This window comes from Pimephales promelas, chromosome 24, assembly GCF_988280905.1.
Source record: "Pimephales promelas chromosome 24, fPimPro1.hap1.1, whole genome shotgun sequence".
In the NCBI taxonomy this organism is placed as follows: Eukaryota; Metazoa; Chordata; class Actinopteri; order Cypriniformes; family Leuciscidae; genus Pimephales; species Pimephales promelas.
In genome coordinates, this window is record NC_142792.1 from 4,490,734 (window position 1) to 4,518,080 (window position 27,347).

General features: G+C 38.0%; 1 protein-coding gene across 15 annotated transcripts in view; it reads left to right on the forward strand.

Moving 5' to 3' along the window:
* Window positions 1–27,347, forward strand: part of erc1b (ELKS/RAB6-interacting/CAST family member 1b) — a 184,032-nt gene that overhangs the window by 14,458 nt on the left and 142,227 nt on the right. For 5 of the 15 annotated variants that reach the window (XM_039667657.2, XM_039667650.2, XM_039667651.2 and 2 more), the window contains exons 3-8: window positions 9,020–9,436; window positions 11,311–11,385; window positions 12,504–12,659; window positions 13,138–13,230; window positions 15,229–15,396; window positions 17,134–17,301. In XM_039667657.2, coding sequence (XP_039523591.2) covers window positions 9,020–9,436; window positions 11,311–11,385; window positions 12,504–12,659; window positions 13,138–13,230; window positions 15,229–15,396; window positions 17,134–17,301 — 1,077 coding nt within the window. The remainder of the gene's footprint in view (window positions 1–9,019; window positions 9,437–11,310; window positions 11,386–12,503; window positions 12,660–13,137; window positions 13,231–15,228; window positions 15,397–17,133; window positions 17,302–27,347) is intronic. The other 10 variants (XM_089127191.1, XM_089127192.1, XM_089127193.1 and 7 more) reach the window with 2 other exon arrangements.

A 27,347-nucleotide genomic window follows, 5' to 3' on the forward strand; every position in this document is an offset into this window, starting at 1 on the left:
CCAAATGGTCCAAAAGACACTTTCAGTACAAACTGCAAACTGTTCAAAGGGCTTTAAACGATCCCAGACAATGAATAAGGATCTTATCAAGCGAAACGATCGCTCATTTAAAAAAAAAATAACAAAGTTTAAGTTTTATAAGCTCAAATGCTCTGTGATGCACGTTCGTGACTCTACTGTTCCAACTCGTTCATCAAAATGAACGAATCTTTTTCCGAGTCAATTCGCTCGTTTCGTTCATTGATCATTGATCAATATTTGGCATGAAACGATGATGGAGCAGTGAATGGGTTCTGTACACAGCAGAATGACACAACAAATTCATTTAAAAAAAAAAATGGCGTTTATCGCGTTTTGGAAACGAGCTCTTTATATATTTGAATTGATCATGCGTACAATTGTTGCCTGTGAACATTAAAAAAGGCCAGAACTTCATACAGTAGCTGTGCTTTTTTGCCTTAGGCCAGTAAGCAACCACCTATCGAGGACACCCTAGCAACCACATAACACACTAAAAATGACTCTGAACACCTTAGCAAACGCAACGCCCTAACAACAATCCACAACACTTTTGTCTCTCTTGAAGAGCTCAAGTTTAAAAATAAAATATTCTCAAGTCTATAAAACCAGCAAGAGAACAAGGAACAAAATGTGTTTTTGGGCTTGCCTTGTTTGCTTGCTTTTCTCAAGCATTCAATGCTGACAAGGAAAGTCTAACAATGTTTGAGTCATGTTATCTGTGCCATCTCAAGAGCGATGTAGTAAAAGTGTGGAAGAAAGAATGCAGGCACAACCGATCATATTTTTATCCGTTCTCACCACGGGTCTGCGAGACGCTTGCTCTTTGGCAGACGCGGCGGCCCTTATATGGAGTGTGGTCGTGCAGGATACAGTAGGTGTGGAATGAACAGAATCCTTGCATATGGTTACACAGACATCCTCTGCACTACCGTCCTGCTCTACCTCACTCGGCATACTTCACATGTGAGGGAAACAGTGAGAAGGTTGGAGTACGAGAGGCATTGGGAACAGATGGGAGAGAGAGAGAGAAGAGGTGGTATTGAAAAGTTTCATGTAGCTTTTAAAGGGACCATGCATGGAAAAAGGCAGACATGGCATGGGCTGAACTTTGAAGCCTTGTTTTTAGGAGTTTAGGCTTTTTTCCGGATATGCCATAAGTGGCTACTAGAAGGGAGAATGAAAGAGCAGGATTTCTTTTGTCCACTACTTCCCAAAACCCCACTGACTAGCAGATGGCCCCTCTGACATCTTCCTTTAAGATTAAGCCGTTGTGATCCTGTCAGTCAGCAGGAGTTCCTCCCACCGTCAATGTGTTTAGACCTGCTATAGGCTTATCTGTGTCGACTGGACACATCCCTATCAGTTCCTCATCAGGTGAAGAGTTATATTCATTTTTAAAGTCAAATAATAAAGAAAACGAGGACTCATTTCAGGACATCAAGATGTATTTATTTTATTTTCATGAAAATTAGCGGTGTGCTACTTTTTACACAATTGCACTTTTAATCTAATGTTCAAAATCTCATTCTCAATTGTGGCATTTGTCATACCAAATTTTATTAGTTTATATATATATATATATATATATAAAAATCAAAATTATATCAATATTTGATAACATATCTTTAAAGATGATCTCTTTCTCCATCTTTTTATGAATTTTTTGGCTTGCAATTTTGATTCACACATAAACTGAGCAAAACTTTTAACGTGCAGTCTCTTTTAATCTGATTTACTCTAATGGAAAATGTCTGTTTTAAATGATTATTGTCATCCAATTATGCCCTCTCTTATTCACATCTGGTTAATTACCTAATCGTATTGTTGTCTGGCTTTGCCTCCCTTCGAGGGCTTCATGACACAGCAAGTCTCGGTTGTCATGGTTGCCTTGCAATAGCAGACTCTCCACAAGAGAAGCCGGCCTACTTCTCAACGAGCCTTTTGAATCGAACTCTGGCTTTAAAACTCCATTGAAATCCTTTTTGAGTTCTGCTTTTGAAATTAAACAGTGTGGCATAGGGACTGTCCTTGGATATGAATTGGTTTTTAATCACCAGGATTCATTTTAATGTTGCATATTGTAGTATTTGTATGTGAAATATGTCTTTTAATGAACGTTTATAGAGAGGAACGATGACATGCAGTGATGAAACTGGTATAAGTTCGTCATCTGATGACCAAACATTTAAATGAGTGAGGAATTGCATGAGCTAGATCCTCGCACAATGCATGTGTGAATATTACAGATGCTGATGCATTCAGACTCGAGGCACTCTTAGAAGAAAAGGTTCTTCATAGAACCTTAAAAGGTTCTATCAGCGCTACATATTTGGAACCCCTAAAAGGTTCTAAAAATACACTCTTAAAAAAAGGTTTCCTCTGGGTTCTATATAAAACCCTGGGGTTCCATACTTGTCCAATAGAACCTTTTACCAAACAAAATGGTTCTATATAGAACCATTTTGGAGTTCCATATATGAAGCGGGCGATGGAACCATTTCTGGTTCTAAATAGAACCATTTCTTCTAAGAGTGTGGAGACGAGCTGTTACTGGTACATGGGACTGAATGACGGGCCTGTATTGTGACGGTGACCTGATGTGCTACTGGAAGGTTTTGAGTCGATCAGGACACAACAACGGCCCAGTTGGAGGCTGGGACACATACAGACACGAAGAACTGAGATAATTAGAGATGTCTAGACTTAAAGGGGTCATATCACGGAAAATCGGATTTTCCTTTCCTCTTTGCTCTTTAAAAATAAGAGTCTGACTGCTTTTCTCCCCAAACCATCCAGTGTTCTTCTATTTGTTCACAGTTTTTAAAAGAGATTAAGGAAAGTGAGTGACACATTAAGCTTTGTGCTACTATAGTTAGATGTAAATGAGTGTCTGAGACGTGCTGGAGACGATCTGTGAACCTCAGGTTCAGTTCTGTCACCTGATACTGCTGCCTCTATGTGCTGTTGGTTTGCCGTTGGGTTTCCTCATTAGTCTGGGCGCACACAGAGAAGGGAAATCAATTAATTAATGCGCTCGCTATGATTTATTCATGATGTCGATCCATGGTGAAGAATCGCCTCACCAGGTAGGGAAAAACACAGCATGCTTTGCAGTGAAAGCAGGCCAAGCGGTGGAAAAACACCAATCGTTTAACTATCGTCCTTTGTGCATTTGTGTTAAAGTCAACCTGAATTGCTGAATGAGCTAAACGGTGAGGAAAAACAATATAGAACAGGACTTTTTATCCATTTGAAAATATTTTGATTGTTTGAAAGGGAAAGTTATACACCAGTTTGAGCCTGACCACATTCAAACAACGCCTGAATATCATCCAGAGTGCTTGTCCCAAAGTCCCAATGGGTTATTGGTTAAATGTATGAAACAAGGTCTGTGGTTAACAATCTCTAGATATCTTCATGCTGAATTCCTACAACATAAAGTAAATCAATAAAACCACTTGTCATTTTTTCTTAAGCTTTGTCATGTCTTGAAAAAGGCAGTTGCCAACATAGCTAAATGTGAATACAGAGGTTGTCTGGGATATTGAAAGTATGCACAACAAACTTCTCTAACTCTGACTTATCAGCTTGTAGATATTAAATAAAGATTGACAGTCGGTGTCAGAAACTTAATGATGGTGATATTGAGGTGCGATTGGTTGTTTTATGTCCGGTGATTGTATTTAGGCTTCAAAATTCATTGAAGTTGAGTTCATTTGTGAACATCTTGAACTTTGGTTGACCAAAGGCTTTTTGTTGAAGGAATCAGGGTCAGATGTCAGCAGGAAAGTCATTTCATAGGAAGAGCAACTTATTACATGATTTAAAAAAAAGTACAGTAAATGTAATTGAATTTTGATATCATGTTAATTTTAAATGGGTATTTGTGCTTCAGTGAAGTTACCACAAAATGTATAATGCTAAATGATCTACACTTTTCCTAACTTGCATGCATGTCAATCATCTTCTTTGATACTCATGAAAGTGAAGTTGACTTATTCTGGTTATTTCTGTAAGATGAAACATGGCTCTTAACCAAACTGGATCCTACTAGTATGCCATGAAATGTGCTGTGTAAAAAGGAGGTGAGGCTCTAGCATTTTTGTGTGGGATACTTGTTCTCTGGAACATGTTAGTTGAAGGCAGCGCAAAGCATTGTGACGGGCCGATTGAGCCTGTGCTGATTGGCCGGGGAGCTCAAGTCATTCATGGCGGCCCAACTAACATTCATGGAATGCTGGAAGGTTGTTAAGGGTCAGAGGTGGCACATGTTTGAGTTTACAGCCTCTCTGTATCTTGTTATTAGGAAAACAAAGCCCATCGTTTCTCATCTATCCTTAATTTAGGTTCATTTTGAGTCTTCTGAAGACTGTGGGCTGCTTCTAAGTATCCCATCGCAGTTGAAATATCCTGTGGATTCCTCGGCCAACTTTTTTTCCCCTTCTCCGCTGCATTCTGTGGTTTGGCATTCTCCTGAAAACATTCCATCTGTGGGGGCTGGACCGGGATAGACCGATCCTTCTAGTGAGAAAAAAAAAAAGAAAGAAAAAACACGTGGAGGGAAATCGAAAGATGTTAGCTCCTGCTGCAGCTTCCACTATGATGAATGGGAATGCTAATGGTACAAACCTTCCTTCAAAAGGTAGTAATATGTACCCTTTAGGGGTAAATAAGGTACAAAGGTATATATTTAGATAATGTATGACCACTGTCACAGCTTTTGTACCTTTTTTTCCCCCTGAAAGTTTTGAGTGTTTTGGTGTGTTAGGTGTTCGTGTCCAGCTGGCCGTATAATAGGAGGAGTGCTTGTCTCTACCATACAACTTGGTAGGAATGGTTTCAACATTTTAGCTGTAGAAACAAACCCATTTGGCCGTCTTGTCCTGCACAGCATACTTTTCTCCACTGTGGTGTGGCCCGAGGCTGATCGATAGCTTTGTGTGAGTTATCAGTCTGAAGCTCCACCCTCAGGCCATGGACTTGTATCAGTGGTTCTTGAGCGCAGCTGTCCATCACACTGTCCGGACTGCGGTCAGTCTTGGGGGAAGTGCAAATGCTGGCATCAGCGATAAAAGTTTATACCAACGTGAAATAAAAGTGGCCTCAGGTTTAAAAATCACCCCACCAGCAGCTTGAAGATGTTCATTTTGTTTCCATTATGGTGTGATCACATTTACCGATGTTTGGCTAATTTTCTTGTGGAATCTAGTATCCATGAGTTCTGTATTTTTGTGTGAGGGCAAGGATTTTGCATCAGGCTCTGTTGATTATGCAAATTCACTGTATTGAGCAATGGACATCTGCTTGTTTGAAAGGGACTTATGCTTCATATATCAGTACACTATTGACAATAGTTGAATTTAATTTAATGCCCTATTGTGCTACCTGTGGACCTGTGGAATGGATTGTTTTTAATTTGTAATGCCTGATTCTTTGATGGTTTCACTCTGAAAATCAACATTGATATGGAGCATCTCTGAAATAAAGTTTCATCACCTGGAACAAGAAGAGATCCATCTCCATCTATGTTTCAGGGTGGATGTGGTAAAGCAGGGCGCCTCTGTGTGTATTTGAATGTAATATCTGCAGGAAATGTCAATCCCAGTGCCTTTAGGGTGGAAAGATTTGCTTGAAGTGTAGGAGTGGAGATAGGACAAACCTTTCCACCAGGAAGGATGTATGATGTGGCTTGATATGGGTTGGAAAGAAAAGACGTCAATTGCGCAAGATGCTATCAATGAGTGTGAGAAATCCAAACCTCTGCTTAGTCTGATAAATGGCTTGTTGATATTGCTATCGATCTGATATTTGTGTCTGATCGGGATCTACTCTTATTTATGGGCCTGTTGGAGAAGTTCTGACTTTTTAATATGAGATCTTCATATCAGACATGTGCAAAGCATGCAGGACTGATGATAACTTCATTATATTACGTTTCCTGTAACATTCTTTTGGTTGTTCACTACACTATGTAGGCTTGTTTGCAATTTGTTCTCATGTCTATCACTGAGTATATGCCTCTTTTCACCTGTTTCGACCATGTGCCTGATTGTCTTAGGTTTCTTTAGTGCACATGGCACTTTTATGTTAACATAAAGTAAAGGATCAAACTGAAGATTTAAGATGTTAGATCCCTGCTTTGTCCTGTCAAAGGCTTTATTCCTTTTCGTTTTGAGTTAAAGGCCGGCTGATACTTCATATTGATTTTTTTTGTCTTGCTCTTTAGAAGGGATTGCACACGCACTGCATGAATCTGGTCTCAATCTGAAAGATGATTCATATTAAGTCTTTCACAAAGTCAGAATAACAGTTAAACTGCTTATTAGATGAATTTCATTCTGTTTTTTTCACATTTATTTGAATGTTTTTGCTTTTTTACAGAACAAACAGAACTACAATGAACAATATATATATACTATTATATATATTGTTCATTGTAGTTCTGTTTGTATATTATATATATTATACATATTATATATAAAACAAAAACAACAGAATATTTTGAGGGACAAACATATACAAAGACAAATCATTTGACAGTTAAAACTTAGAGGCTGAATGCAAATTCCTTAATATTGTGGAGTCATAATTCTATGAATGTAAACTTAAATTAAAATAATATCTGTGTCTGCCATTTAGAAGAAAAAATATATTAGATATAATACAAAAAGAGAAATAAAGTGCATTATCTTATCTATTGTCATCTGTCTAATAATACTTTAGGCACAATATTAAATATATTATTAATGAATAAAGATTACACTCAATTACCAATAACTGTTAAAAGCATTAACAGGAGTCATTGCCTATTTAATTCTATTTTAATTTAACTTTTGGAAAATACAATTTTATTTACAATTCTGCATCCTGTTTCCACCTCCGTTTTCAATTCAAAGCCTGTAGTTGTAAACTTTTTTATTATTATTATTAATCTATTTATGTATTTATATTTGTTTTTTAATTTTATTATTCTTGTTTACATTTATTTATTCGTTCATTTATTTATTATTTGTATATTTACCCTTTTTAATCATTTTACATTTATTACTTTTTACATATTAATTTGCAAGTACATTATACATTTTTCTTTGTCCCTGCCTCTCTCCCTTCTGTCTTTTTCTCTCACTCTTTCTTTTCCACACACACATGCACACACACACACACAATGAGATAACAGCAGCCAGAGGAGACTAATGAATAATGTAGAGTCCTGTCTCTGTGGTGCCATCAGAAAATATTGAGAATATTAAGTCAATGTAATGTAATACAGCCATCTCTTTCTGTATGTGTGTATAATTCAAAGCTTCTTACTGATGACCATGATTCACTTTTTTCATTAGACTATGCTTTAATTTGTGTGTGTGTCGTGTGTGTGCCAAAAGCAGGAGTTTTGTTGAAAGCATGTTCATTGGTTTATCGTGCTAAAAAGGAAATGAACAGTGCATCTTCTACCTCACATCACTAGTTCATGGAGGAGCACCTGTTGCTGTATGCAGACTAAAACATGTATAAAATATAATATTATTCATATTCATACCTGCCTAAATCAAACCACCCTCAGTCTTGTTGCATCATACTGCCTATTTTTGGCTGTACCGTTTTCCTACAGTGTTAAAGAAAAGGGCGCAGTAACCAGTGATTTATTCTTAAATTCATGCCCTCTGGCCTTCTCAGTTCCCAAACGCCTTCAGTTACCTTCTCCTTGTTCCAGCGTAGCTCTTGTAAACTGCTTATTTGGTCCTCTCTGAGATAGACGGATAGCATGTGTCCCTGTCCTTTGGGACTTGTGGTTCAGAGTGGCCTGTGTTTACTCCGGGTCTCTAGAGACCTGCTCCAGGTGGAAGTAATAGCCGTCTGTCTTTAGAGCCTGAAAACTCACTCCATCCCCCCGAGAGTCAGTGTCTCGAGTAGATCCTTACGGCTGATGTAGTGTTCACTTAGTCATACAAGGTCAAAGAGAATTATTATTATGAGTATCCTAGCCTGACATGCCATGGTTGTCTAAAAAAAGGCAAGGCGAGTTGCTTGTGGTCGTGTTCGTTTACTTATGTTTTTTTATTTAAATTTGTTTATATATATATATATATATATATATATATATATATAGGGCATATTAGGGCTGTCAAACGATTAATCGCATCCAAAATAAAGGTTTGTGTTTACATAATATATGTGGGTGCACTGTGTATAATTATTTTGGATATATATAAATACACACAGATGCATGTATATTTAAGAAAAAAATATTATTTATATATAAAATATTTATATAAAATTTAAATTATACATAAATCTATATACATGAAAATATTTCTTAAATATATACAAGCATGTGTGTGTATATATATATATATATATTTTTTTTTAACTGTTATTCATATTTATTTAGGTTTTTATTTTTTACTTATTGTTATTTTGATTAATTAATTTTTGTTTCTATTTATTTATTTTATTTATATTTGTTTATTTTTAAAAGTTGTAAATATTTGTATTATTTATTTTGATCAATTAATCATTTGTTTCTAGTTGTTTGTTATTTGGGTTTTATATATTTGTTTTTATTTTTCTCATTTTTATTTGGATTACTCAATTTATTTCTTCATTATTTATGTTTTATTTTATTTTGATCTGCTTTTATTTGTATTTGTTCATGTATTTATTTGTTTTTAAGTTTCGGTAACTATTATTTTACAGTGTCCCTGTTACACATTTACTTGCTAGAGCCATAACAGTAAATTATGCATAATTACAAACAACTAACCCTAAACCATAGCCTTATTGTATAGTAAGTACATGTTGTTAATTACTATTACTCAAATAATTACTATTATTTGTATAATTACACTGTAACATGGGCACCTTAAAATAAAGTTTTATAAAATTTACAGGCCTAATATATTGTATTAAAATGATTTTTTTTTTAGATATCACATACCAGATATAGCCAAAATTGTTGTTCACACAAACTTTATCTCTTCTTCATTTGTTTAATCTGCAGCATTTCCAGATGACCATCCAGGCCCTCCAGGATGAGCTGCGGATCCAGAGGGATCTGAACCAGCTGTTCCAGCAGGACTCCAGCGTTGGTCCCGGCGAGCCCCTGAGCGCCGAGCTGACCGAGGAGAACTTCCAGCGGCTGCACGGCGAGCACGAGCGGCAGGCCAAGGAACTCTTCCTCCTGAGGAAGACTCTGGAAGAGATGGAGCTGCGCATCGACACGCAGAAGCAGACGCTCTGCGCCCGAGACGAGTCCATCAAGAAGCTCCTCGAGATGCTGCAGAGCAAAGGGCTGTCGGCCAAGGCCAGCGAGGAGGACCACGAGCGCACGCGGAGGCTGGCCGATGCCGAGATGCATATCCATCACCTGGAAAGCCTTCTGGAGCAGAGGGAGAAGGACACGGTCTTGCTGAGGGAGGTGAGAGGACCATCTTACAGCACTAATGCAACCTTCAAACTAATGCAAACCGAAAATATTTACAAAACTGCATGACCTATTGTACCCAGTGCCTTCAGAACATGTTGTGGATTGAATAACAGTAAATGCACGCATTAAACAGCTGCTCTGGGAAAGATGCTTGGTCATTTTTTCCACTGATGATGATGATGATGATGATGATGATTTGCAAATGTTTTTGCTTGCACTCTCAATTATGGTGATGATGAATCAAGGGCTCTAGATTAGTCATTTGAAACTGTGCCGGGCGAGCAAGCTTACCGAGAGGGAAACCTGTTACAAATTGAAGGCATTGAACGTTTGTTGCCATAGAAACGGGTGAGACTGACAAGAACGTTGATGAAAGGAGACACAGATGTTGCTGAGTGCAGAAACTGTTAATGTGGTGGTGGGAGATGCATTCATCACATTTAGTTTTGTAGTACGTCTTGAGGAAGGATCTGAGTGAGGTTTATTCAAGTTCAGCAAATTTCTCAAGTCAGATATGTTGCATAATAGAGCTGTTCAATTTATAATCCTTAACATGAAAGAGAATTAGCTTTTGGGTCAAGGGTGGGAATTGGCCAATTGGCTTTTAGCGTAGTGGTTTTTGATTTATGTGTAAAATAAGAGACATTCGTGTTATGTTGACAGAAATGCAACCATACCGTTAAGTTGGAATGAGAAGGATGCGAGTTTATGTGCTTGATGAATCGTTTTATTTCTGTATGTATCCTTGCATCCTTTCATCTCAGAATGAGATTCAATGCTGTTATAGTGGTTTAGGTAGTTTTGAAAGGAGTTCTGTCTGGTTCTTCTCACTCGAATTTCTGTTAGGCGTCTTCTGAGATGGCCATTAGTGACTTTGTCAACAGGGACATCTAGTGGCCAGTTAATGAAATGGCACCATCAACTCTTACTATGGCTGCGTCCAAAAGCTTGGGCAGCTGACATGTTGTCTCCTGCCCTTATCAGGCAGTGATTTTATAGGCAGCGTTTGCGCACAAAGGTACCTCACGAAAATTACGAGAAGAAAACCTTGACAAGAAGTTAGCAGAACTCAAAAACTCACAGCATGAAAGCAATAGTATTCAAAAAATAATAGAGGCACTTTAAAAGAGGTTGATGTAATAAAGGCTTATTTGCATAGAGATCTCTTAAAGGTACAGTGCCTGTTTAATTCAGAGAGACGGTGAAAAGGTGTCATGTAAAACTAAATCACTCTTTCAATTATTTTCTCTTCAAATATCTTTAATGTAATTAAAATTCAAACCTTAATGTGATAATTTAATGAATTTGTATTTATTTTAGCAGCAGTCACAACATCCTGGAATAGATGGTAATGTTGTCAGATATGAGTGTTGTGCAACAGCAGCTTCAACAATTAAATTCCCTGAAGCGTTGCTCTGCTTTCCACAAGCTTTCTACATCTCTCTCTCTCTCTCTCTCGCTCGCTCTTCATGTGCATTCATATTTGAAGCCTTTGGTGTCCATATTTTGTGTATGAATGATGATTTTGAGGAGGGGAGGGTGCAGGCTCTTTGTGTTTAGTGGACGTTGCATTCACTCTATTTGTCGGTTGCTCGGTACATTATCTTTTTCATAAAGGACTCAGTCATGCAAAAACACTCAAACCAGTGTCTCTCCTGCCTCAGAGTTGAGTTAGAGCGACATTAGTGTGCTGAGTTTCTCATTTGGCTGTCTAAAATCAGAAGTCAGGGTTGTTTTATTATTATTTTTTGCTGGATATAATGTGGGGTGGTATGGATCCTCATCAGCTGATGGCCGGCACTAGAGGAGGCCGTTATTATCCCGTGGTTTCACCTCATGATCCTCGTCTCATGTTTTCTTCTCAGGATCTCCATAGACGGTATGAGGGAGCTCCTGAGTCTGCCAAAACCAAGGCCCTGCAGACTGTCATTGAGATGAAGGCAAGTGTGTGTGTGTGTGTTGTGAATAAATCCCAAACTTTAGTGTTTTTTCTAAAACGGTCTATGGGGTGGTGATGGCGCAGTGTATAAGACACATGCCTTTGGTGTGAGAGACGCGGGTTCGAATCCACTGTGAGACACCAATGTGTCCCTGAGCAAGACACTTAACCCCTAGTTGCTCCAGAGGCGTACGACCTCTGACATCTATAGCAATTGTAAGTCACTTTGGATAAAAACAGCTAAACGAATAAATGTAAAACAGATAATTAAAGTAATAATATTATTATTATTAATAAAACCTACTCAGATTCCTGAAACTGTCATGTTGTGTCAGTAATTTTACACTACTTTTCAATAATTTGGGGTTTATTTAGATTGTTTAATTCAACAAGGGCACACAAATTTAATCAAAAGGGACAGTTTTTAATAAAAGATCTCTGTTCTTTTATAAAATAAATGCTATTCTTTTGAACTTTCAACACACCATTTCAAACACCATTATAACAGTTTCCACAAAAATATTAAGCAGTACAGCTGTTTTAAACATTAATAATAATAAGAAATGTTTCTTGAGCAGCAAAATTGACCCGTGACACAAAATTCAGCTTTGCAATCACTTAACTAAATGACATTTTTAAAATCTATTCAAATAGAAAAGTTATTTTAAATTGTCATAATATTTCATGACTGGATCTTTTTTTTTTATGACTGGATTTGTCTGGTTTATAAGTAGACACATTCCCTATAAAATTATATTTTAACACATATTAAAGTAGAGATGCACAGTATACCTATACCATATCAGCTGTTTTTAACATTATTTTAATTTTCAACCAATATTGAATGTTCATTTATCATATTTTTACATTTAACACCCAATTTAAATCTTTAAAAGCACTTATTATTTAATAACTCTGTGTTAAATGTAATTTTTAGGTTTATGAGGAAGTGTTCGGAAAACCTTTTTGAAAATGTTGTCATTTTGTTTGGTAACGCTAGTTTCATAAACGGTACATTAGATTTCACGATTGAAACACTTCTTTTGAAGCAACAGGCTCCTTAGGTAGGACACTGAAAGTGTTGCACCTTGTCCTCAAACATCACTCTGATCTCTGCAGGACTCTAAGATCAGTTCTCTGGAGCGCAGTCTGAGGGATCTGGAGGACGAGATACAGATGCTCAAGTCAAACGGTGCTCTCAGCACAGGGGAGAGAGAGGAGGAGATGAAACAGATGGAGGTCTACCGCAGTCACTCCAAGTTCATGAAGAATAAGGTAGAACCAACCTGTGGCTCATGGGCATTACAACCTGTGCAGGTCGTGTGTTATTTGATCACAGATTTAGGTTGATGTTGAATTGTAGCAGAGTCTTGTGCTGCTGTAATATGATATGCTTAATAAGCATAAAATTGTCTACATTTTCATTTTATCTGGTCAAAGTTGTCTTGATAACTTTATTATTATCATTACTAACTTTTATCTTGATCTAAATATTTTTTTTTATTATATTTTCAATTGTATGTATAATATTTTTCCTAAGGAAACGGTTTACCTTTTAACCATATCCTTTTTAATGACATTTAATTGCAGCTAAATCATAACCGCATGGCCTGTGCGTTGATGCTGATTGGTTTAGTAACGCTGGCGGCATCACGTGAGCGTGGGTGGTGTTTGTGATTGGCCGTGGGGCGTGCATGCGAGCTGGTGGATGGTGATTGGTGGTTGTTGCAGTAACAGCGCCCTCTCCTGACAGGTAGAGCAACTGAAGGACGAGCTGGCGCAGAGCGAAGCGCAGGGCGAGGAGCTGAGAAAGCGGGCGGCTGAGCTGCAGCAAGAGGTCTCTTCCGTAAGACACCCAGAGAACCAGCTTAGAAATCGCACAGCTCTGCTTCCCTCACCAGAGACAACGTCTCGCCACTCAGACATCAGATAGGGTTCTGGTTCACGCTAACTGACCGACCGGCCGGCCCTTTAGCTTAGGGCGTTTTTTTTTTTTTTTTTCTGCAAGAGATTCAGTGTATTATCTCTGATCTACGGAGGCCCTGAGTTGTTGGATTTTTATCATACATTATTTATGCTGCCTTCTCAGAGTAAATGGGCGAAAAGAATCCCAGTGTAAAAAAATAAAACGCCCCCAATGGTCGAAGTTGATACTGTTAATAGTAATAATAAAATAAATGTAATAGAATCTTCAGAATTTTTTTTAACACTAGAAACATAATATTCTAATTTTCTAATCAGAAATCCATGTTCTGTAAATTAAAATATACATCACTCATAATTTTAGTATTTTTGTTCAACTTAAATATAATTGTTTCAGTTAGTTGCCAAGGTAATATTTCTTTAATTTCCTTTTAAGTTTTGTATGTAATATTTATATATATTTTTTAATTTCAGCTTTATTTCGTTTACCATAAACATTTTCTAATAGTTTTAGTTTTACAGTAAAATCAGTGCATCCCATCTCCCCAGTGTTCTGATTAGTGGTCATTTTCCAAACTATCTGTATCGGCAGTTATAATGACCGATAAATTAATATTTCAAAAATAAAATAAAAAGGACGAAAGCATGTCATGAGTGTTGGATTGTATAGTTTGTCCACCAGAGGGCACTCTACACCGTAAAAACTCATAAATAACTACAAATAACTAATGTAAGGGAAATCTGTTAATGTTTTGTCCCGCGTTTCTGAAAAATAAATAAAATAAAATAAAATATCGGCCGATATATCGTAATATCGGCTTTTAAAACCAACAAATATTTGTATCGAAATCCTTCAAAATCCTTTATCGGTCGGGCTCTAATCCCTACAGGCTTTTTACACTGATTTCCCTTTTTTCCCCATTCTAAATTCAACTTGAACACGATATTCCACTGACTAAAGAACTCATGGGGAAAGTGCTTTTGGACACAAAGACAAACAGTAGCATTACTTGACAGTATGATCAGGGTGGGCGAAGGAGGGAACGATGGAAAAGGTCCAGGGCGGTGAAGGGAACTGTTCAAAAATATTAGCTTTTGACTAAGTCTCGACTCGTTTTCCGTGGCCGCCCTGCGTTATAATAGCAGGATCAGTGGGCGGCAGTGGTCCATTTGAAAGTCCCAAGGTTTCTCTGATCAGGAAAGCAGAGTCGCCCAGTGCTGTGCTGAGAGGTCGGATGCCACTCTAGACTCCCACGATACTTTTCATCCGTTTCTCTTTCTTCTCCTCTCCCTCTTGTTTGTAGCGCTGGTTGGAGTAGAGCTGAGAGCACTAATGTCCACGAGGCTTGAGTCTGTCTCTCTCTATCACTCTCTCTCTCTCCATCTCCTGTGCCTGCGCACGCCTTTTTCACTAGGGTGACCGGCAGCCAGTAGAGTCACAGCTTTAAGCCATGCTAACCTGCTATAGCTGCCCCAGTGCATGCTGGGAATGCCAAGACTGTGATGTTGCAGATGAACACTTGTTGTCTGTTTTATAGTGTCTTAACTTTGTACCTAATTCAAGTGTTTATGGATCTTGCAAGCATGAACATGAGTGTTTTGTGGATGATTTAAGCTCAAGTGCTTCTCTTCACAGGAATTGCTATTTGCTCAAACAGCCTTGTAATGCTCTGCCTGCTTGAGGAGTCTAATTCAACGAGTTTGCAAGTTTCATTTGCCTTAGATGAGGCTTCACACTTGGTATAATTACAAAATTTCACTTTTGTTGTCACATCAGATCTTAGACTACAGGTTTCGTCCTGTTTTGTTGCGTTGGAGGTGTTTTAGGGGAAATGTGTTTCACCAGAGCTTTGAGGTCTGGCTTGAAGGGGTTTTCTGGAGAGTTTCCCACACATTCAGACTGACTGTTTGTCTTGCGCAGATTGACCAGGTGAAGCAGGACCTGTCCCGGAAGGACACTGAACTCTTGGGCCTGCAGACGAAACTGGAGACGCTCACCAATCAGTTTTCTGACAGCAAACAGCACGTCGATGTTCTCAAAGAGTCTCTCACTGCCAAAGAACAGCGTGCTGCCATCCTGCAGACTGAGGTAAGAGTTACGCAATCAGTAGCATGGCTGGATAAAAGTAAAATAGAATTTACAAAGATGGGAAGTTGACTTTCAAGAAAAAAGTTTTATTGGAAAAGTATGCCGTACTGACATCCCCGTTTTGACACTTGCTTCCAAGATCAACAGTCATTGCCACAATTCTGCCACAATCACATCTAGTTTTCCAGCTAGATATCTATATTATCTTAACCAGGATAACTACTGTAATGGATATCAGGATTAGGGCATTTTAAATGCTTTTACGTAGACATTTGAATGGAAATTCTTTCAACTTTTCTTGTGCTACCATTATGTTCGTATTTTTTATTTTTTTTTGCGTGAGTTGCAATGAATTTGTCAAACGTGATTACAAAGTGGGCTGAATGATTCATAAGCAGATCAATCTAAATAAAAATGATTTTAATATTTGTACAAAAAGAGTTGGAAGAACCTTTTTAAATTCATTCAGCAACAATGTTCTGTGGTAACACATTATAAGTATCGTTAATTGCGTAATCAGATTACTCCCCCCCCCCAGTAACTAGTAATGTATTACTTTTAAATTCACAACAAAATATCTGCATTTTTTATGCAAGTAACTCTGTAAACTCAGAATATTGCGCAAACCTGCAATATTTATGTTAAATGACGCTTTATTAATCAATGGCTTTGCTGCTGACTTTTGATGATCCAGTTTAATCATACCAATAAGCAAAAATGCCTTTAGATTTAATCATAATTTTGTTTTATTTTTATGTTTTTACTGCTAAAGTAAGAGTGTTGAACTTTCTTCTCCAGCTGTGCAGAATGGCAGCACAGCTGAGAGGTTTGTTTGAGCGGCGCCCTCTACTGTACAGCCGTGAATTTACATATCCTTCAGCCTGAGGTTTATTAATTTCACTTTTGGTGTAAAAAGGCCTTTACATTTGCCCCAAAAAAAAATAATTTTTTGTTATTAAAAAAAAAAACAAAGAAGCCCAGCCCAGATGAGCAAATGTAACACAAAAGCAACATAACATAGTGCTTTCCATAAAAAGTAATTGGTTACTTTTTTTAGGGGGTAACACAATACAGACACATTACTTTTAAAAGTAACTTTCCGCAACACTATGTACATCACACAAATAACTAAAAAAATGTTTTACAAGGCATTAAATGTGTAGAATCAACAAACACCAGTTAATTAACTAATTAATCAATACTAAAAATACCATACTTCTACTGTAGATTTATCACATAATTGTACTACAATAATATAAATGATAAAATACATATTATACTCTGAACATAGAAAAGCTTTTTTAAAATCACCCTAAAGTAATTTAATTTTTTTACATGCTGAGAATACATATTATTAACTAACTTTATTAAAACAAATAAAATAAAATAAAAAATTTTCTTGTCTTTTTTTGGGGGGGGGAAACATTTTTTACTGCAGTTTCCCTGCCTGCCCATCAGGGGGCACTGTTGTATTAAACATGTTATTGGGCTGTTGTGAAGTTGCTGGGGCATGAATGGCTTCTTTGTGTGTGCTTTTAATTCTGTACTTAGTCTATCATCACACCTTTTGTCATAATCCAGTGTTACCAGTGCCAGCATGTGATTCATAGAGTTTAGCTGACGGTTAATGTCCCCTGACTGGCCAAGTATTAGTGTGTTCCTGCACATCGTCATGAATAAAAGTACTTTAATGTACGTTAAGAGTCAGTCCATGCATCTTGCATCTGTGCATTTCAGGTCGATGCTCTCCGTCTACGTCTGGAAGAGAAGGAGACCACGCTTAATAAAAAGAGCAAGCAGATTCAGGAAATGTCCGAGGAGAAGGGAACGCTCAACGGAGAAATTCACGACCTCAAAGACATGCTTGACGTCAAGGAACGCAAGGTCAACGTGCTGCAGAAAAAGGTAAAGGCCGTGGCATCTTAAAATTCAGGTTCGATGGTTTCATTCTTTTGGAAGCAAGCAAAGCTTTGTTTGACACAAACCTTCTCAAGGATCCCAACAGAACCATTGCGGTTTGCGTAAGCATTCGTAAACATCGACGCGCCCTTCAAACGCATGTCATTTCCTCTCCCTGAACATAGATGGCACTGTTAGGCCACGTTTAATGAGTTCTGGCGAAATGCACGAAACCAGCCTCTCCAAATATCCCTTCTGATTTCTAAAAGTAGGGAAAAGTTGTGTTTGTGATGGCGGCGGAGTCTCCTGTTCTCAGAAATGACACACACAGGCCGTTAACCTCAGGCTAACAGCGGGCGCCAGGGTTTATATGTCTGTTCTGCATCTTTCATATCCATGCAACAGCTGTTTGCTTCTACCTCAAATGCACGTCAGATATACAGGAAGCCGTAGCTTTCGCCGCTCCCGCCGACATCGCTTTTCATCGTCGGTATTTAGGATGCAAGCTTTGAACTTCTTTCCACAATATACAAACTTTGACAGAAATCGGCACACGAGTCAAAGCCATCACTGACGCGTTTCAAGCTTGTCGTGCCGTGCTCTTTGCGCCTGTCAGATGATGTTTCCATGGTGACCCATGAGGCAATGCTTCGCAGGCACATCCGACTATCAGTTTCAGTTCTTCTGCGCTGAGATCATAGGCTGTACAAACAAGCCCCCCGTCCGCTGCCTCATTAATCTTGACTTAGGGATAGTCTGAGTGCACGAAACCCACAGTGAGCTCACCTTTATTGGGAAAACAGGAAGTTGTGCATCTCTCTAATGGACATTCCAGGGATAATGTTGCAAATCATTCTCCTAAAATCGCTGTAACTTGTGTCATATGTTATTTTACGATTAAGTTTCCCAAAGAAGCACATGGATCATTTGCTATAAAGTACAACTGAAGTATGTTTGCTTAAATAGCTAATAGCTGGACCCCTTTGAATTGCACTCATAGTTTACAGGAAGTGGCTTTTGACTGATAATAGCAATCCTGGAAGACCTTTTAAGGTTGTAATTTTTTTTCCTCGTTCTAAAAAAAATCTGTAAACACGGCTTCGTCTCAAGAAATATCTATAACCGACTGAAAACGTTGTAGTATATATGCCAGACCAGTATGGGGCGCTGTAATTCTGCCACAGAGATACACTATACACGGTGAAGACGACTTTGAACATGCGCATAACCTTGCCGTGTATACAAACCAAGAAGAAGAAGACGAAGATGCCGTGTGATGCAGCCGACACGTGATGTGATGACATCATCGCTTCACAAAATATATGGATTGGCTGTACACACGAAACCGCAAGGGTGTCGTTTTCAGATTTATCCGCTTTGGGACCTGGTTTCAAAAAATAGCGGTTTCACTCTCCCAAAACGCCAGATCCGTGTGGACGAAACGCCGATACGATAAAAAATGTATACGTATACTGTAGAGCCAGACCGATTTATCGGCAGGCCGAAATTATCGGCCCATATTAGGCATTTTCCAAACTATCTGTATCGGCAGTTATAACGGCCGATAAATTAATCTTTCAAAAATAAAATAAAAACGGACGAAACACGCTTCAAGTTTAAAAACAATTAAAGAGCAATGGTTGTGACTGACATTACGGCTCTCTAAAGAGAAAAATTCGGTTAAAATAAGAAAGCTCTTTTTAGATCACTTATAAACAGGTTACAGTCATAAAGTCATGGTTGCGTGCTTGCTGTTTTGGGAGAAAGACCGGGTTTAATGAGTGTCTCAAATATAAAGATCAGTTCTTATCATTTTCTGATCTTTCTCGTAATAGTTTCTGTCTCTTTTTTGGCTGTTTTCATTCTCTCCTCAACCGCTTTGCTTCTCTTCACAGTTTGAGTCTGAAAGCCTCTCAGAGTCATCGGGGGCACAATGAACTTCTTCTTTTTTTTTAAGCCAAGCGCTCTCCCAAGCCACAGAAAGAGAAACATTTAGTTTCCATTATAGTGCCTGATCCGTTCTGTATTGCCCCAGAGTTGTTCCTAATGGCCATAACACATTGAGACAGTGCTATGACGGTATGCATGGGGCTGCTCAACAGGACACCATTCAACGCACGGGTCAAACACCAGAAAACGACAGACCGTACAGAGGAAGCAGTATTACACCCAGCTAGGAAAAACAAGCACATGCGTATCATTTCACATTTTTAGAAACCTTCTGTCCTGTTAAAGGGGACGTTTCAAACGTACCGCACACGTCCTGAAAAGTAAAGCCAAAATATTTCGATCGTCCCCCTGGTGGATAGCTGATAAACCCTGTCCTTGTCGTCTAAACGAATGGGATGTGATGCGATTATACTTCAAATTATTATTTTTTTCTGAAGATTTTTCTCTCATTTTAGGTAGGTCTTATCATGTTGACTTATGTTCAACTGTTCAACTGTTAAGTTCCAATAATTAAGTAATTTGATGCTATAAAAATGGGGTGTAACATGATATCTGGCTTTTATTTATTAAAATTTTCTTTTTTTACTTGCAGTCTATGTGACATGTCATGGACAAAATCATTGCATAGTTTACATTTATAATGTTGTCTAAACTTCCTCGGTTCCTCAGGTTTTTAGTTGAAAACAAGTGATGCATAACTAATCACGATTTTGCCATCAGATCATTAACGTAAGACCGCCTACATTTGCATAAGAATTACATTACCTGATGAATGATGAATGATGTGTGCACTTTCTAGTAAAGTGTTAGCCTTTCATAGCAGAGTTAATTTGCATGAATTCGGAATTCTGCGAGATTAAAGGAGTAGTTCACTTTTGAAAAAACTTTTGCTGATAATTTACTCACCCCCATGTCATCCAAGATGTCCATGTCTTTCTTTCTTCAGTCGTAAAGAAATTAAGGTTTTTGATGAAAACATTCCAGCATTTTTCTCCATATAATGGACTTCAATGGGAACCAAAAACGACAGTTTCAATACAAACTGCAAACTGTTCAAAGGGCTTTAAACGATTCAGTCAATTCGTTCGTTTCGTTCGTTGAATGAACCAAATGACTCGGGAAAAGATTAGTTCATTTTGATGAACGAGTTCGAACAGAAGAGTCACAAGCGTGCATCACAGAACAGAGAAAGGCGACCATTTGAGCTTATAAAACTTAAATTTTGTTATTATTTATTTATTAAATGAGCGATCGTTTCGCTTGATGAGACCCTTATTCATCGCCTGGAATCGTTTAAAGTCCTTTGAACAGTTTGCACTGAAACTCTCATTTGGACCTTGAACCGTTTGGTTCCCACTGAAGTCCATTATATGGAGAAAAATGCTGGAATGTTTTCATCAAAAACATTAATTTCTTTCCGACTGAAGAAAGAAAGACATGGACATCTTGGATGACATGGGGGTGAGTAAATTATCAGCAAAAGGTTTTTAAAAGTGAACTACTCCTTTAAGTAGCAAAAACAGCTTTGTCATGGATATGAAAGGTTAGTGAGAGTGGAAAATATACTGGAAAAAAAAAATAAATAGCTGGTTTTGATGTTAAAAACCTTTGCTATCATTACAAGCAGACTTTAGGGAAAAATAAAATGCTAAAAAGTGTCGAATATGTCCCCTAAAAAAGCCACACAGTTTAGTTTTATTCAAACAACACATAGCGCTGTTACATTTGTGGATACGAAAATGAGCTTTCCTAGACTGTGTGCGTCTGTGTATATAAGTGTGTAAATGAACAGATACACAATGTCCTGTGATGTATGCATTGCTTCTTCTCAGAGGAGGCCTAGCCTTGGCTCGTTTCTCTTTCCTCACGCTCTCCTTTAATGTCTGAACATCATTTTTTCTCCCTCTCGGAGCTGTTTGGCTTTGTAATTGTTTTCCCAGCGGCTCCGGTTCATGTGCGGCGCTCTCTCTGCCTTCTCAGTGGCACGGTTTGCCTGCGCGGATGTGAGCGAGTGCATGCCGAGCTGCCGAGTTTCGGGCCGCTCTTTTCTCTCTTTGTTTATATTCGGTGTTTTGTGTTTAACCGAGCACTTACCCTTTAACAGCCTGGAAAATAACGATAATTTAATTTGCGACTGTCAGATAAGGTGGCAGACAGATCCGCAGTGGAAGCGGTCGAACTAAATATTGAAAACAGCGGTTTGGATGGGAATTCTTTCGCAAGTTCACGGCAGGACAGGCTGCAGAAAATAACATTTGTTAATGCAAGGAGGGCGTAATACAAGACACAGTTCAGCAAAACTCGCTCAAGTATGTAAACTCGAGTCGAGCGTTTTGATGGAGAGCAGCTCTCTTTGGCATGAGAGGGTCGTCAGAGACACTTTGTCTTGTGGATGAACATGGGCAGCGCTAGGGGTGGGCTTCTGGGATGTGTTTTTTACCATAAAGTTTCCATGTCTGGAGATTTTTATCATTATTAAATCCATTTAGGATTGCAATTAATACAAAAATAGGCTTTGGACTATCAGCATATCACATCTTATTTTGAAAACGAATGAAATAATTGCTCATAAATCCTGGTCTGCAGACGATACCAAAGAAACCAAACCTGTTTGTTGACTTTGTGGTCAGAGTTTCGCTCCATTCGGATGTAATAAACACCCAATATTCAGCGTTGCTCAAGGAATTTGTTGGCAGCCTTTGAAACACAATCCAGGACATCGAGGTTCTTGCAAAACGCTTTTATTAAGAAACATGAAACATGTCATGAACCTCACAAACTTCAGCTAATCCAGCAACTGTGTTTCTCCTAGAAAAAGCATTCAGCCCGCTAACATTTGAACACACTTGACACCTTGACGACATAAAACTGTCATCAGTGTCTGTACTACCGTTCAAAAGTTTGTGCTCAAATGTATTCATTTCCTTTTTTGGAAGAAATTAATACTTTTATTCAGTAAGAATGCATTGCAGTGATCAAAGTGAGTCAGCATATTAAGTATCATGTGACACTGAAGACTTAAAGTAATGGCTGCAGAGTATAGATTATATAGAAAGATATTAATATTTCACAATGTTACAGTTTTTAATGCAGATTTTTTGTGCATGCCTTTATTTGCTTTAAGCCTTTATAAGCATTATTATTGTATTTTTAATGCAATGTATGGTCTCATTAATAATTGTAACCACAGTTATAATACTGATCTATTCATTGAATACACCAATGCATTAGAAACACACTTAGATTTAACAATGAATCTTTAAGTATTATAATGCATTTTACTTTGTTTACCATTATTTCTGAAAATATACAATGCGCTTTATTAATACCTCTCTGATAAAGGCTTTATGTAAAGTGTCTTTCAAAATCATTTAAAAAATATTTCAACCCCAAACGTTTGCATTGCAAGCCAAAAAGCCAAAATCAATTTTTTTTTTTTTCAATTGGCAGAGACTAAGTGTAGTGGGGCATTTATTTTTTTTGTTTCCGCTCCACTAATATTGAGAGTTTTACTTCATTAACATTGACTCACTGCACAAGTAAGGTTTCAACATGTATTATCGAGTGTATCATATTCCAGTATTTCATCGAAGGATGTCCCTATGCACATTCACAGACAGTTTGGTGTAAACCCTGCACATTCACTAACCCCTGAAACGCCCCTGTGGATGAAGAACGTCCAATTTGCTACACTTTTAAAGTCTGGTTCAGAACGCAGAACGTTTGTGTGCTTTCTCCCCCTCCCCTTTTTTCGACGGCTAAGGGGTTGAAGAAGGCTAACAGGCTTAGCACCACAACGAAAGCCTCTTAAACAGAGCGTGTCGGGACCGAGTTGTGATCTTGCTGAGAAAGAGCCTTTTACATTGTTTGTTACCATCCCTCAGTAGAGAGAGAGAGAGAGAGAGAGAGAGAGAGACAGACAGAGAGAATGGAGCTTTAAGAGGGCACATGCTAATAAGTGCCTTGTGTTAAGATAATGAGAAAACCCACATCAAAAGGGTGAGAGTCTTAAGTCCCTAACAGTCTGATAGAGAGTGAGAGAAATATCCTCTCTGCTTTCCACTTAATTGGGGAAAAAAATTCCACAGAAGTTTGTAATTAATCGACACTTCCTCCTCACTTCTCCTTTTACTCACCCTGTTTCTCAGACTTTTCCATTTCAAAGTGCTTTTAATAACATGTTTGTTTAACACATTATAAAAATGCAAATAAAACAGTTTTAAAAAGTCTGTCATGCTCACCAATGCTATATTTATTTGATGAAAAACACAGTAAAACATTAACATGACCATTTTCTAGTAGATTATATTTTAAAATGTAATTATTCCTGTGATGTTACAGCTGAATTTCCAGACTCTTTATTCCAGTCTTCAGTGTCACAAGATCCTTAAGAAATCATCTAATGCTGATCATCATCATCATCTTCAATATTTGTGTGGAAGCAGTGAAAAATCTAACCTTCAATCAAATCTTAATGTCCAGAAACTTTTCAATGGCATTGTTCATGTCTAGAAAAATTGCTTTAAACATTGCTATTGCAGTAATTGCTATAAACTTCACAGTTATTGTATGGCATTTTTGTAACTTTGGTTTTAGCTTTGAAATTTGTAGATATAAAGGGAAGCATTTCGAAACTTCCAACAGTGAAACTCTCTCAGATAAATGACTGTACGTCTCTAAATCCATGCCCATTAAAGAGCTTCAGCTGCAACCAGTAAATCTTTGACCACCTTAAACTGTTGCATTATTCCAAATATATGTGTCCGCTGCGATTTACTATATAAAGCTAATGAGGCGCAGTTACACACTGGAATTTTTCCCCAACTGTCACTTTGTATTGAAGTCATGTGATTCATAACTACACTCTAAAAATGCTGGGTTGTTTTAACCCAACGTTGGGTCAAATATGGGTCATATATGGTCAAACCCAAACGTTGGGGTTAAAAATGTAACCGAATGGCTGGGTTTGTCCATATTTGACTCAAGTATTTTGTAGTGTTGTAGAGTGTAGTCGGCTCAAACCTGGCACAGCGACTAGTTAATAACATATGGTGAACGAAGCTGGAATATGAATTTTGATGACTTTGAAAAATTATGGGAAATCTATTTCTGTGTGTGGGAGTTTGTAGACACAAAGACTGGCGTCATGCCACTTACCTGTCAGGTCTCACCCATTCAGGTGCCAAACTCCTGACACACATTTGCATTACTGAGCAGCGTGTGTGTTCAACGCCACCCATTCCGTTTCAGAAAACCTCTCATACAATGACATTCACGCGTTGTGTTGCAAAATAGATCCTGACAGGTGGATCAAGACCCCAATGCAAATTGGCTACTTATTTATTTTTTCAAATAAATAAATTAAATTATCACTTTGAAATTAATTTTTGATATGTTTTAGCTTACCTTAAGGGCATCCAAGATGGTGGTGTCTTTGTTTCCGCAATAGTTTCAATTTTGATATTTTTAGTTCAAACCGTTTGTGTCTGTCAGTCATATAATGGAGGTCTATGGTCACCACCTCAAAGAGCATGCATAGAGAAGACCAAATTAAACATGATTCAATGACTCGTAAATGTAAGTACACATTGATGGCCTAAGACACGAAACGAGCGGTTTGTGTGAGAAAACGAACAGTATTTATATCGTTTTTACCTCTTATAAGCACAGCCACGTCCAAGTGATCTGAGGGCACGGGTGCTTTTTTTGTGTTTACAAGAGGTAAAAACAATATAAATACTGTTCGTTTTCTCACAAAAAACGCTCGTTTCGTGTCTTAGGCCATCAATGTGTACTTACATTTATGAGTCATTAAATCATGTTTCATTTGGACTTCTCTGTGCATGCTCTTTGAGGTGGTGACCATAGACCTCCATTACATGACTGACAGACAAGAACGGTTTGACCTAAACATATCAAAATTGAAACTACTGTGGAAACAAAGACACCTACATCTTGGATGCACTTGAGATAAGCTAAAACATACCAAAAATTAATTTCAAAGTGAACTATCCCTTTAAGCAACATATTGCAAACACTTTTTCTCTTATACATAGTCACTTCTTAGTACCCATCTGCTGTAAGTCCTCAGAATAGATCTCCCTCCCGTCGCTCCGCTCTGTGGGTTTGACATGTTGTTTTGTTCGGCTTGCACATTGCATACAATTCTGATGCAACCCGCTGTAAACGCTCAAATCTTTTCACTCTGTGCGTGTGTGTGTGTGTGCCCGCGCATGTTGTCTTGGTGTGTGTCGTGTGCCTCTCTGTCTGTTTCCAGAGCTCACACCACACTGACAAGCAGCGGATCACTAAGTGAAACAAAACACTCTTTAATAATTCAGGCACCCCCTTCCTCTCACTCTCTCTCTCTCTCACACACACACACAGATCCCTTTAAGTCTCCGTGCGTTTATATCTCTGTGACAGGAGGCTGCTCTTTTTGTCTCGTCTCTTATCCGCTCACACACTCTCGGATGAAACCAGAAACGAGGCAGAGAAGCGTGTGAGAGTGTGTTTGTCCATACATACAGTACATACACTCTCCGTTTTAGTTCAAATTCCGGATTAAACCTGCTCCCAGAATCCCAAAACAGGCTTTCTCTCCTTTAATAGGCTGCTATTTGAATGTAATCATCATTTGGCTTGACATGGATCCCCCGTAATCTAGATCTGTATGTCCGCCTCGTCCGTGAGGAAGATGAAGGCATTTTTCCTCCATTAGCCTGAGACAGGATTGCAGTTTTCTACTCAATGCTCTGATTGTTTTCCTAAATATAATTGCCGTTATCATATGACTCTGCACATGCATATATAATTGCAGTTATCATATGACTCTGCACATGCATAGTAAGAGCGCTACGAAATATTCATGAGCATATAGCGGGGTAACCCGAGACTCTGGGTAATGTGGCAGAGGAGCGTAATCAGGTTGTTTTTCATGGGCGACCGCAGACTATATCAAAGGGAGGAGTGTGTGTGTGATGGGTTCGTCGGACAGGTGGAGCTGTCAAGTGTGTGTTTGATTAATGAGGGGCTGGAGATGTTTAATTGTGCGTAATGGACATGCATGTGCACACACTTCTCCTTGTGCACATGTTTATATGTCTTCACCAAAAAATCTGACTTTACAAATCGAGACCAATCAGCACAAGCGATTTTTTAAAAAAAAAACTGAGACTAACCTCGACATCTGTCCAAACATGTCTGAAATTATTTAAAACAACACACCCTGCCGAACTTTTTATTATTCGAGCAACAACTGTAGTTTTTTTGTTTTTTTTTTGAACCAGGGCAAATTCATTATAGGGTTTCTTCTCACTTTTCCCTCTGCCTACATTTGTTATCCTTGTAATCGCTTTTGCCAAAACATTCACCCTTTTAATTAAATTCATAAGTCGACACAGCTTTATCTCTCTCAGTGGTCTGGTTTGAAAAACAGTTTCGCAGTTTTCTCTCGCTCCTTACCGGGAACTGAATAAAAAATGGCTCTGCTTCTAAATCGCAAGACACTTCAAGACAAGAAGTGGCGTGAATACAAAATACAAAAGGAGAAAATATATAAGAGATGGTCCTTGCTATGCTCATTTTGTTTGGTTTATAGTAATATTACCTACAAAAGTTATGTGTTAATAATTACATACATGCACACACTGGGTAGTAACTGATTACAAATGATGTATAAATAAAATCTGGATTATGTACTTGTAATTATTTTTTATAATACAGTTCAACAGACTAAAGTTACTTTTTATTAATTACATGTTTACATGTTATTTTCACAATGGCAATAAACTATTCATAATTCATTGATTCTCGCTACTACTACTTCTTTTTTATCTTTTAAATGGTCCTTTGTAAAAAAAAAAGCCTACTTGTATACATTCAGAAGGTCTTCCAGATTTGTGGAGTTGCACACAGACACACACACACACACACACCAGCCACTAAAAACTGCCACACACACTCACAGTAGTTGATCACTGGATTTACAGAAATCATTTCACTTTTAAGGAGTGTTTTCTCAACATTGCAACATTGCATATCTAATTAATAATTATTGTGTTACTTTGGTCTTTGGAAGGCATTTGTCTTTTTGACCTTAT